This window comes from Chrysoperla carnea, chromosome 4 (genome assembly GCF_905475395.1).
Source record: "Chrysoperla carnea chromosome 4, inChrCarn1.1, whole genome shotgun sequence".
NCBI classification, from domain to species: Eukaryota; Metazoa; Arthropoda; class Insecta; order Neuroptera; family Chrysopidae; genus Chrysoperla; species Chrysoperla carnea.
Window position 1 is genome coordinate 25,401,467 of NC_058340.1, and position 13,494 is coordinate 25,414,960.

General features: G+C 28.0%; 2 protein-coding genes across 2 annotated transcripts; one reads left to right on the forward strand and one right to left on the reverse strand.

Moving 5' to 3' along the window:
• Positions 1-4,031: 4,031 nt before the first annotated feature.
• On the reverse strand, positions 4,032-5,006 carry LOC123298255 (ferritin heavy polypeptide-like 17). Its single transcript, XM_044880209.1, has 3 exons — positions 4,913-5,006; positions 4,709-4,808; positions 4,032-4,649 (listed from the first exon to the last, which is right to left on the reverse strand). Exons 2-3 carry the CDS (start codon positions 4,803-4,805, stop codon positions 4,069-4,071), a joined length of 678 nt encoding a protein of 225 aa, XP_044736144.1. The 5' UTR covers positions 4,806-4,808; positions 4,913-5,006; the 3' UTR covers positions 4,032-4,068.
• Positions 5,007-5,188: 182 nt separating this feature from the next.
• On the forward strand, positions 5,189-12,134 carry LOC123298241 (ferritin subunit). Its single transcript, XM_044880196.1, has 3 exons — positions 5,189-5,427; positions 10,351-10,628; positions 11,448-12,134. The coding sequence occupies exons 1-3, from the start codon at positions 5,349-5,351 to the stop codon at positions 11,760-11,762; spliced, it is 672 nt and encodes a 223-aa protein (XP_044736131.1). The 5' UTR covers positions 5,189-5,348; the 3' UTR covers positions 11,763-12,134.
• Positions 12,135-13,494: the final 1,360 nt, after the last annotated feature.

A 13,494-nucleotide genomic window follows, 5' to 3' on the forward strand; every position in this document is an offset into this window, starting at 1 on the left:
CATATTTTATTGATCAGAATTGGATACAATTTGGCTGTGATAGAAATAGATAAGAATGATATATAGGCTTCGAAAAATAGGCTAATGGATTGTCTTCTCAGCTAATTCGATTGTGCCAAACTAATGGTTCGAATCAACGAACATCGATAATAATCGATGATTATTAAATAATTCATTTTTCCGGTTATGTCATTATTAGATGTTAGGCAAACAATTTAGTTTATACTACTGGACTAAGTTCGAAGTTTACGAACACAATTTGAGCTATTTAAAAACCGTATGATTGATTAAATATTCCGACTATATGGCGTCTCTTTCTATAAAAATTGTAATTAACATATATTATTTAGTTGATAAGATTTGTTATCAATTTGAACAATGGTAATAACTGATAAAAGAATATTAAAATTCATCTTTGGTATTTTTTGAAATTTTCATTTTTCAGGAATACGATTATATTTTTTTAAATTGGCATATTTAATAGGTAAGAATTATGAAAATTTTGCTCCGTTTATCTTGAAAACTTCCGATATTAAAATCTCGTAATTTAAGGTTTATAAAAATTCAATGATAAATTTTTAGTGATAATAAATAATAAAACATAAGAGGGATACCGCAAATGGGTTCCTAGACCAAACAGTCTAGGAACCAATGCCCTTCTTGAGAAAAGCCTGTCACCCGAAGGCGAAACGTCTCCGGCTAAGAAATGCTATTTTAAGCAGATGAAGATATAGGATTCTGTCGATGCCAGAACGACGCAGAAAGCTCACAGGATTGTTGGATTCAATATTTCGAAATCAAACATTCCAAACCTCTCGCTCTGCAGATTTCTGCTAGTCCGAATTACATGTAAGGAGGTTTCATCGACTTTTCCATACAAGGGAAATCATCAGTGTTATGAAGGTGATAGTTTAATCGACAGTGTTTGTCGTGAGCCGCATCACCCTTCTCGACTGTGCTTTAGTAATTTTTAGTGATAAGTATTTTAGGAATTTTATCAAATATCTGTTGGTACGCGATTCACACAAGATGCGTTCGCCTAGAAAACTTTCGTGGTCAAAAACTTACCCATAGAATATAATTTTTTCACATCTGTAATAATCTTAAAAATTATTAATAGAAATGACGTAAAACATGAATTAAATATCATCTAAACAATTATTGAATTTAAAAAATTTGTAAAACAGGCAAGACAAATACTTCTTAGCTGAAACATTTGTTCAAATTAATTATGTAATTGAAGATACTTTTTAATTCTAAATTTTTGCCATCTTTGTTAGCTTTGACCATATTTTTATTAGTATTTTATTAGTCTTTGTTTTAACATTGTAAAACACTTTTACAATTATTTATTTAAAAGTTTATTTAGGGAAAATTTGTATAAAATGAAAATTTAAATATTTACTTCGATACATTCAATATTTGTTTTTGTTTGAAATTGATTGATTATTTGATATTTTGTAATCTTTTTATAGTTTTTCACTTCGATAATTGGTACTAGTCGATTTCGAGTTCATTCGAGTTTTTTTTTTTATACTTTTATCCAAAATTAATAGCCTCTTAAACGGTATATTAATAATAGTCACTTTTAGATAAAGAGATTGCAGTATCGTAGTTAGTTGAAATAGAATGATTTCTTTTAAATATTTGCTTTTAAAGAAAATGATATAGGAACCTGAATTTGCCTCCTATAAAATCTAAAAAATAAGTTGCGTAATTTTGATATTTCTTAACCGCTATTCTTTTCATTAAAATTATTAAGAGAAGTTTTTGAAATTTATCATTCTTGATTATTGATTGAGGATGCTGTTTTTTGAATATTGCCTTTACTTTCAAGATTTTATATCTGGACAACTAAGATATATTCCGACAATTTCTAACAAATTTCATCAGCAAAATAATAAATAATGATCGCAAATACAAATCTTATATCAAAATTTATTTTTTTTAGTTTCGCCAATTCCAAGCCAGCCGGTACATCATTGCTTTTCTCTATAATTCGGGATTAATAATTTTATGAAATACGTAATTTTAAATTGTATCAAAATATAATTAAAGCAATATTTTTGCAAAAAGTATCAAATTACCCAATTTACTGTAAATAAGTAAAGATAGAGTCTAATAGAACTTCCATATCATTCCATGTGAGATTTCATGTAATTCCTTATCGATTTTTTGGATTAAATTTTATCACATAAAATTGGAAAATTTATGTTGACAAAAGTAAAGAATGAAAAAAAATATGATTCATGAAATCTATTTTAATTAACATGATAAATATGAAATTTTAACGATCTTCAAACCAATAAATTGTTGCTAAACTCAATAAACAGGTACTTTAAATTTCCAAAAAAATTTGTTATCTTATGATTGTTCCAATCATTGTAAATCATGAATTATGAAATTTTGATAACAATTATTAAAAAATCACAAATTTTCGTGTTAACAAGTTTTGAAGAGGTGTTAATCTTGGTATAGGGTCGTGTGCTCAAAATCGGAAAACCCAGACGCGTGTCTTATATAACACGATATCAATCGCTTTTATCCGTCTTAATACTAGAATAATTACTCGTTTGAAAATATGGAATAAAATTATTTACTTCTTCATTATCTGGTCGGAAAATATTCTGATTTTTACAGTAAATTTGTTTAATCAATTTGAACACTGAAGAAGTTCAAACTAGAGCAAGTATATTAGTAACGATATATTTAGGTGATTTAGAAAAGTACTTTTTTGATGAATTTATCCATCTACGTTCTTATTTAACATCGATAGCTCGAGCCGAAGAACTGACCAGAACAACAAATGCAATTTTACAGGCTCTAAGAAATAAAGAACTTTATTGATAGATTTTTAATCCACCTAAGTTTAGAATAATGCGTAAAAATCCAAAACTAGAGAAATAGTAAAATTATTCAGACAATAATAATTTTATTGACTTCTTAATTTATGTATCAATCCCTACGATAAATTAAAATGTATCGACTATGTAATATTAAGTATACTATATCCGTGTTATCGGCCCGCTGTCGAACCGGTTCTAGAAAAAAAAATTGTACATATTATATGAAATGATTATTTTAATTATTATTTGTTCTGGTTTCGATTAATGTCCTCGATTTAATGTCCTACGTCCTAAGCTGTTAAAAAGTCATATATTGGGCATTCATTTCGAGAATCAAAATTAGAATTATCAAAATGGCGGCTGTGTATACAACATAGAAATTCTAGGGTATTCGCACCGTGTGTGAATTTTATTGCAAGCATTTCCATGGTAACGATACACTACTTTAATTATAGAATTGTATGGATGCATATATAATTGTATGGATTGCATTTATGACTTACATTGAAAATTTAATACTATTGTCTCACAAATTTAAATAAATAATTATTATATAAGTTTAATTAATTAGTGTTTTTCAATAATTTTAATTTGACATTTTCTATAATATTAACATGTAAAGAATTGCAAATTAGTCATAACAGCCTCCTTTATCGCCAAAATTTTTCACTAGAAGCGCTGGCATCGATTTTATTGTCCTTACCATGACTACACACACAACGAATACGATGACATTTTTTCATAGATAACCAGGAGTACGGACGTCTCAAATGCTTAATATAAGTCTGTGACTCAATTTAAATCACGTTTTCTAATCCGAAATTTTGGCTAAAAATTCTTAAAACAAACAATACCTATATTTGGAGAAATATCGGATTTATATTTCCAGGCTTAATTACAAAAAATATGAATTTTCAAATTATTTACATCGTAAATTATTTTAGTTTTTGAAATGGAATTCTAATTCATACTTTCAACAATTTCGTTGATTTATTTTATCTGAAGTACCTTAGAAAAGATAAATAAAAGACATAAATAAATTTTATAAAATATATTTTTTATTGAAACGTGTAAATGTGTTTACAACAGATTTATTTTTTAAATTAACAAAATTGAAAGGACTGTTTCCATTTTAATAAATGAAATATTTACAGTAATACAAGAATAACTAAATTCTAAAAATGTTTTATTAAAAAAAAAAAAAAGTTTCTTTTTTTTAAACTTAAATATTTTGACTCAAATATTCATCAAACAAGAATAATGAAATAGCACTGGATTCTCCATCAGTATGAAGAAGTGTGCTTAAATCGTTGGTATAACCAGATAATTCACGAACATTCTTTGCTTGACCTTCCATTATTTCTTCTTCTAAGTAGTGACCAATTTCAGGATCATACACAGTACTTCCTTCTTCAGTACCACTTGCTTTATGCGAAACTTGTCCATGGATTTGAATACCTTGTTTCGCTAATGATTTCTCAATATCCAAAGCTTTAGCCAAACTTTCCAACTCGGATACTTCAAAAGTCAATGTTTTGTTGGATGTATCACGAACATTAAAGTCCATTGATCCACCACGTTGAGCGATCTTCTTAATAATATCCATGGATTTAGCCCACTTTTCATCAGATAATTTACGGTATAATTTTTTGAAACCATTACGTTCTTTTTCGTAGTTACCAAAATGTGTTGAAAGAAGTAAATAATCGAATGATACCTCAATATGTCTGGTTACATATTTTTGTAAATCAGTTAATACAGTAGTAATACCTCCGTATTTTGCGTTACATTCCAAATCGCTACCTAGAAAGCAAAAAAATTTGTTATAAACATAGTTTTTAAAATGGATGGTGTGAACATACCTTGTGCACTACAAAAACGTTGTGCAGTTTGGTAACAAAATTCATCTTCAGCGAAGGCAACTGCTGCAAGAGCAGTAATTAAAATAACGAATTTCATTGTCTAGAAAATACGATAAAATTTTACAGCAAAATGTTTTATTATTCGTTTCACCTTTACACACACTGGCGCAGAAGGTGACTAAATAATTGATTTAAATGATTTACGTTTTTATAATAAAATTGACTGCCGATAATTCTGCCAGCAATACTAAAGAACAATGTTGATTTGTTTTTAAAGATTCTCACTTTATAATGGTAGAACTAGAATTTAATGTCCTATCATATGTTATGTTCATGACGAATAATGGAAGACATGCGCAATTGAAAACTGCGTATTTTAATGACAAAGAATTTATTTGTATTGCTATGTGTGTGATTATTGTTCAGCTGGTTGAAAAATTATTTTATCTATAAATTAATGAGTTCGTGTATTTGTGTATTGGACAATTTGATCCAATCAAAAACATATTCCATATAAAAGAGTGAAACTTTTTAAGCATTTAAATAATTATTTAATCACCTTCTGCGCCAGTGTGTGTAAAGGTGAATCGTATAAAACATTTGCTCATTCTATAACCTAAATTTTTTAAAGAGAATCAAAATGAGAATTTTATATTTTGTTTTGCTTGTATCAACTTGGTGTGCTGTTGCTTTTGCAGCTGATGGAAAGCGGGCTAAATGTAAGATATTTTTCTTTTCTTGTTTTACAATTTTGGTATCTTAACAAACATTTTATTGGAAGTTTTTATATTCGGCAATTTCTTAAATAAGAATCATATAGGACTAAACTTCCCGAAAGTAATTTAAGAAAGTACGCATAAGAACCACGGTGATTAGAATGTAATTTTTTAAAAACTTTGAATAGAGGTTATTCATTTACGCGATTAATTTACCAAAATTTCAAAACAATTCTTGTTTACATATTTATCAGTTATCAAAAATACGATGTTTTTAATTTATTTTATTATATTTGCAAATCGTAATATTTTAAAATATAATTTTATAACATAAACAGTGATTGTTTCAAATTTTTTTTATTAAATTGTATAAATTTTCATAGAAATATTCATGTAATTTACAAATTCTGAGCAAAAAAAGAAAGAAAAACATGAGACAAACTAATTTTGATCTGGTTGTTTTTTTCTGTGGGTTATTTTCAAAAAATAAAATAATTGTTTATGGTTGTAAAAAAATATGATAATTTTAATTTATTTTAGCTATTTATGCATAAATAAATTAAAAAATATAAACAATGATTTTGCAATTTTTCAAAGTAATGATGATGAAATTTTTTTAAATATTTTTAAAAACGTAAATGGAATTCAATAATTTTTTATTTATTTTGTATTTCCCCGTAAAATGCAAGTATTTAGTCACGTTTTTATCACGTGGTTCATAATTAATTATGTCTTCCTTTCAAGAAGTAAGAACATTATATCTTGTTTTGAACTTTTTTTTATTTCTCCCTTATTTACAATAAAGGTTTTAAAAACAACTTAATCTTTTTTTTAAAGTATGAAATATTGTATTCAAACCAAATTAGTCATAATTGAATATTTATTTTATAATTTCAAAAAAATTCCATGTTGACGCGACATCCTAATTAATTATTTACTGAGAAGTACAGTTCATTTCTTATATATCTATTTTAAATTGATCTAGAATTTAATACTTTTTTTGTCATACTTGGCAAATTGACAGCATTATAGTTTATGAAAATTTTCAATTGTATATAGATAAACAAGAAATTTTCATGCCTTCAACTGAATTTATTTGAATTTTTTTTTGCTAGTCATATTGACTTTGGATCTTTTTTGATAAAATTAATCTTATTTGTCTATCGATTTTAACACCCACTTAAATCCGAAACATATTTCTTCTTATTGCCACATTAAATAAATAAACCTTTTTCTACAAGGAATCATTAAAATTGATTACAAAATTTAAACAAATATAAGTAGATGATTAGTAAAACAAATGAGTTACTTTGTGTATTAATTTAAAACTTATAATATTAATCAATTTAAAGATTTTTTGAGTTACAAGGGTCATCAGTAATTTAATCATGTGTTCTCTCAGCCTGTCTCCATTAAGTTTATGACAAAAAAGGCATCATAGTCTGGGAAACAGAATTATTATATAATATTTTACTTTTGGTTTAAAAAATCCTAGTATGAATATGCTTGTATGGGGCCTTTTATGTTATACACTGAATGACTAGGAAGAATCCAAAACCACTGTCATTTAAGTAATTGTAAATTCGCCGACAACTACGTAACATCCATAGAGCTAATACCATAAAGCTGTAAAGTCGCCGCCAAACGGTTAATGGCCGTAAAGAGGCGCGTATAGTTGTCTTTGACTCTCTTATACGCCTACAATTTCTGATTCTTTGTACCTCTTTCACTGCGGTCAAGAATTAACTTATTGCATTTCCTATACAGGTCTATGATAAAATCTCATGTTATTTTCAGGCAAGAAACACGTGGCTTAATTTAATGTACTACTAGTTTTTTATTTTGTTAATCAAAGCCGTCTAAAACGTTTTTAAGATCTATCCACACGGGCGTAAAAACTATTTGATGTTGATTTCAAGGCACAGGCGTGGCAATTATTTCTTTTATGAAGCGAATATCAGAATAGTCTCTTCAAAAAGTGATATTTTCTTTTTATACATATTTTGAAATCAACAAGTTCTAAAAATGGATATTATTTACTATTTTCAAGATTAAAATTACCGGATCGATATTTTTGAATTGCAATTAAAAAGGTCATATAAAGATTAGATAAAACGTGTCTTAACTCTTTCTACGTGATTTAGAGGAAGAGAACAAGATAAGAATTTCATGCGTAATTCAATTGATAATTTTGTTTTCTATAGAATCGTCTGACTCAATTTTAGGGTATGAATTCAAGGTACTATTATTATTTGCAATCTAGCAATAATTTATGAAATATGAGCATAATTCGTTATGATATTACATTTTGTATATAGACAAAGAAAATCTTGTGTATCATGTCGGTGACCTTACAATAATTTGATTCATTTAAAAATTACAATAGAAGTAAAATATTTTATAATAAATATCCTTCATTCGTCGAAACGATATTGTGTACCTATTAAATTCTTATCAAATTTCTAGTTACTAGGGTAGATTTGTTATCAAAATAGTTGAATATTATTGATAAATTTTTGGAATTTTACACAATTTATCTTTTTTATAGAACTTTATTTAAAAAAATTCTTGAATTTAACGGGATCTTTCGATTGTTTTTATAAGACAGTTGGGTATTATACAAAAAGTGTTGCTTAAACATGTAATAGCAGTAGCTGGGACATTACGTTTAAGTCTGGCATGTGATTTCACTTTCACATCTTCCTCTACCGGTACTATGATTATTTCCTCAAGCATTATGGTCAGTAGCCAATCTATCCCACTTCTTTATAAATGACGAATAATTTTGATTGAGCTGATGGCTTAATACCATAACCTAGCTTTTCAAAGACTGTCTGTTAGAAGATAATAATAAAAAAAGCTTCTAGCTCCTAGAACCAAAAGTCCTCTATGCATGTCTTCATGCACAATCAACCCATAATCTAGAGATAGGAGTGTCTTTTGCTTGTATTAGAAGCAAATAATCTGACAAATCAAGGTCAGAAGTGATGCAGAATGTTAAAGCCTCACTTCCGGGCCTCCCAAACATAGAAAAAAGTATGTGAGAAATAATATTTGCAGCATTTTAATTAAACAAATAAATTTTAATTTTACACCAATTATATTCAAACGTAAACAGTAATAGCAGTCTATAAATAAATACAATATGGCTACCGTTAAGAATTACAATTCTGAATTCAAGATGGCTACTTAAAAAAAATCGTTATCTTTCTAACTTAATTGATTAAGCCTTAATTATCTAAATTAATTTCTACGTTTCTACTTAATAGTAGACTTGATAAGATACTAAATAAACATTTTTTTTTTTAAATAGATTTATCATAAAAAATTTATTAGAACAAATAAAAAGTATAGTTTTTTATTCCTGTACACAAGTGCTTACACACAAAAAAAAACCTTTGGTAATAATCAATATATTTTATTAATCCAATCAACAAATAGGACTTAATAACAATATTATCAATTTTTAATTTAAAAAATTAAACTTTGATACAAATATGTTTACTCGAAATAATTATATAAATAATTTTTTAATAAAATTCAATTTGTGAAAATAATATGAAAAAAAAATTATTTTATATTTAATTAAATAAATCATTTGATTACAATGTAATTTAAAACTAAAATTTGTTTTCCAACCAGTTATAAGTTGATAAGGAATAAATTCAGTCCATGGAACACGATAGAACAAAAGACATTATCTGTTTATGATGACTAAATACTACTCATGCACTTACCACCATCAATGATTCATTTTTCTGCATTGAAATAAAACAAATTCTAATGAATAATCTGCTAATATGACGCCTTAAAATATTTTTGATTGTAGGTTTTCCCCTAGTTTTGTTTTTTATAAATTCCCTTGAGAGCCCTAAATATATAATATAACGGAATTGCTTAAATATTATAAATTTCCACTGTCAATAGAGTACTTCCATATAAATTTTATTATCCAATACTCAAAATAGCCCCAATGAATACAAATAAATTCTTTCCATGTTTAAATATTTTATATAAGAGACAATAGATCACGTTTTCACTCATTTAGTTCCCAGCCATTCACTTTGAGGCGCTGTTTTACTCCACATAGATCCTCTATCTATATATTTCTATGCAATCAATAAAATGGTCTTTTCTCTAACTCGGGCTAAAAATAATTCATTTTGACACTAAATTTCCTCAATGAATTGTTATTGCCTTTACAATAAGGCAAATTACCCCATATGTAATACTAATAATTTTATCTTTTGCACATTTCCGAATGCAGATTCTTGCAATAATTTATCTCGTTTCTTCAGAAATTGTTGATAAATAAGATAGTGATTGCTCAGCTTAAGATCAAGCATCTTTCAAGGCATAGGTGCTTAACAGGGTAAATTATTAAGTAAATATTACTTCCAACCGTTGGCCGCCATCTTGGATTTACTAAAACTAAAGACCTTTTAATTTTATAAAATGATAAGAGTGTTTTTTTTTTGACAAAGATAGTATTTTTACATGCTGTCTGAAACAAAAAATAATCATTTTATAAAATGAAAAGAGCTTTGTAACCCTTTTAAACAATTGCAGTATAAAAATAATTCTTGAGAGTTCCCTCTTTTTAATGACCCGGTATAGATACAGATATATAATACGTTTATAATTATACATTCTGCAATGTTTTATTTTTAAATCTGAAAAAAAAAAAAAAATAAATAAACAAACAAAAACACCGTAGATAAATATTGCAACATGTTACGAAGTTGAAAACATATCGTTTACTTAACTTATGCACATACTTAACTTTCAAGGTCATACATTGTTTTTTTTTATATTCACAATTATCATATTTTAATAATTCCTGCTGGTAAATAATTCTAAGAAATTGCACATGGAATTTCAACCTTTGTACCAATTTTTATACTAAATATGTATTTTTTTCGACAGGCTCACTTACACCACCTGTATTTACAACAGCATGGCTGGATATGGTTGACCCATGTATAAAAGCAATGCGAAATCAAGTTCGGGAAGAATTAAAGGCCGCTATTACATATATGGCAATGGCAGCACATTTCGCAAAAGATACAGTCAATCGACCTGGTTTCAGTAAATTCTTCTTTGATGCTGCTACCGAAGAACGTGAACATGCTATTGCAATCATTAATTATTTGTTGATGAGAGGCGAACTTACAACCAATATTCATAAATTAATTAACAATAGTGTAAGTACTTTATAATTTTGATGTTCCTAATCTAACCTCTCCCCTCCATTTCATAGCTATAAAAGGCAGAAAGACATTGAAGCAATTTCCATTATCTCCTCCTTCTTCTAAAGTACGGAAGCAAGTGGTTACAACAAATCTAGTTGGATAAGGGCTGAAAAATTCGGAATTTTATCATGTTATTTATATCTACAGAATATTTAGATTTGAAAAATTCCAGCAAAGAAGTTTTCAGTGCTTTACTTGCTGTCAAGTTACTTGGCAAGAAATATGACATCACTACCCTCAAGAGATGGATTATACTCAAGTAGCGAAGCTATAAAAGTGCTAATAAATTTTCAGTCTAAATTATAGGTCGTTAAAGAAGGGTGATGAAACTTTTGACAGGACACTGTCAATTGAACTAACACCTTCATAACAAAAGGATTTCTGATGATCCCAATTGTAGGGCTTTAATGGAGGATCCTGAAACCTCCATACATGTTATTTTCCCCTGCAGAAACCTGCAGGGAGTCAAATTCAAAATTTTCGGGTCCAAAATTTTGGATCCATCAATCCTGGAAGAAATACCGACAGAATACTTAGTTTCATCTGCTTAAAATAGCAGCTCTTACCCGAAGACTTTTTTCTTTTAGGTAAATTGTTGTTCTCATGAGGACCGCTCTTATATTTTATTATTATATTATAAATCGCTAGAGATGTGGTTTAACGTCAACCTCTCTCTCTCTCTCTCTCTCTCTCTCTCTCTCTGTTTTGACTTCCTAGGTAGAACATTCCTTTAATAAAATAACCAATATTTTCTTCTTTTTTTTTTTGTAGTTTGTAGTACAACAAAACGATTGGAAAGACGGTGAAACAGCCTTAAGAGCAGCCTTAGAATTGGAAATTCATGTAACACGTAAAATCCGTAACATAATCGAAGTATGTGAACAACCTCCACCAAACGCTAAAGGTGATTCATACAACGATTATCACTTGGTTGATTACTTAACTGGTGAGTTCTTGGACGAACAACTTAAAGGTCAACGTGAAATTGCTGGTAAAATATCCACATTGGGTAAAATGGTTGGTAAACATGGTGATCTTGCTGAATTCTTATTCGACAAGAAATTATTGAAGGGTGAAGTTTTGTAAAAAGTGATTTTTTTTAAAGAAATTAATTATATTACTTGTTATAATTTTCCAATAAAATTTCCACTGAAATAACATTAAGGATTTTCATTTATTCAACCAACATCTATTTATTATAAATACTGTATCTATTAGTTATCTTCATCTTTATCATTTAAAATGAGAAAGTTATCAATATTTACCGGTAGATAAGGTAAATGTTGGTTGAATAAACTAAAAAGCGTATGTATTATTACTACTATTCAACTATTTGTAATGATTACAGTAAATTTTATTAAATTGTGATGTCAATTACAAAATGAAAAACATTTCACATCTTTGTAAAATTATTTTATTATAGATTATCTTAGTTAAATACAGATTTTGTGATTTGAATGTGTACGCTTTTTTAATTACCCAACCTATAGAATGCTTTTGTTTATCATTTTGGGAGTAGTGCATTGAAGAAATTTTAGTCGGTTCTACTGAGAAACAATGAAACATTTTAGAAATACATATTTGATACTTATATAGTAAGAATTGTAAACCGTATTTCGAATAAGTTTTGAAGAATGACTGCTTCTATTTATTCGATTTTTATGTATAGGCACACACTTTACATACGTGTATGATTTTTATAGAAAAATGGTTTGAAGTTACGAAATATCGCAGCTTGAGAGGCAACTGTCCAGGGTTCCCGGGTGATTAACGAGGAGTAAAAAAAAAGGGGAAAGACACATTTTTATGAGAAGTGGGCGCCAAGTTGATTAAAAAAAATAAAATGGAAGGCAAATTTTTATGAGAAGGGTCGCACACATGCGGGTGTCAAACTGATTTATGACTACTAAAACAAGTGAAAACAAACAATTGACTGAGTTAATTGTTGAAATACCATGTATAGGCAGTGTTGATTACTCTTTCACATTACACATACATACATATCACACATATACCACTAATTCGATTTACATCTAGGCATATAAATATCGCGAGTATGACAAAGTACATGCGTTAAGCAATGCATCTAAGTAAGAGGTATTATAGATGTTATATGAAATTGCAAAAAAGACTTGTATCGTGGCTTCGATGTCTTTTCAGCTATACAACAGTTCTTCTGTTGTGTGCCTGCATAGAGTGGGAGAGAACACATGTATATAATACTGCTCACTTAGATGCATTATATAAAAATTTCAGCTTGATATGTTTTTTCGTTTTTTAGTTATCGTGATGACAGATGGACAGACGACAGACAGACAGACCGAAAATGGACTAATTTAATGATTTTATGAACACCTATACCTAAATTTTGTTCATAGCATCAATATTTTTAAGCGTTACAAACTTGGGGCAAAACTTAGTATTTCTTGGTATATTTCATATACATAAACTAAAGTACATAAACAAAAAATCGAAAAAAATTTATTGGTTCTGATTTGGATAAAACTTAGTATATAAGGTAATTTTGACCCAAAAAATTCAAAAATCGTATTCATTTGATGATTGGAAACATAGTTTTTGAAATATCACCCATTATCCCATATTTTGGCTCGATATCTCCGAAACTAGTTTCCTAATCGTAATATAAATACGATTTTTGTAAATTATGGGTCAAAATTACCTTATAAACAGAGTTTTATCGAAATCGGAGCCAACATTTTTTTTTCGATTTTTTCGATTTTTGTAAAGGGGTACCCCTTAAAAAAATTCCAAAAAATCGAAAAAAATTTATTGGTTCTGATTTGAATGAAACGTAGTA

What these genes read in the sequence shown, in the direction of transcription:
- LOC123298255 (XM_044880209.1), bottom strand. Translation starts at nt 4,805, where the DNA reads ATGAAATTCGTTATTTTAATTACTGCTCTTGCAGCAGTTGCCTTCGCT. An exon ending in ACGTTTTTGTAGTGCACAAG is followed by an intron (nt 4,650 to 4,708) that starts GTATGTTCACAC and finishes TTTGCTTTCTAG; the next exon opens with GTAGCGATTTGGAATGTAAC.
- LOC123298241 (XM_044880196.1), top strand. Translation starts at nt 5,349, where the DNA reads ATGAGAATTTTATATTTTGTTTTGCTTGTATCAACTTGGTGTGCTGTT. An exon ending in TGATGGAAAGCGGGCTAAAT is followed by an intron (nt 5,428 to 10,350) that starts GTAAGATATTTT and finishes TTTTTTCGACAG; the next exon opens with GCTCACTTACACCACCTGTA. An exon ending in ATAAATTAATTAACAATAGT is followed by an intron (nt 10,629 to 11,447) that starts GTAAGTACTTTA and finishes TTTTTTTTGTAG; the next exon opens with TTTGTAGTACAACAAAACGA.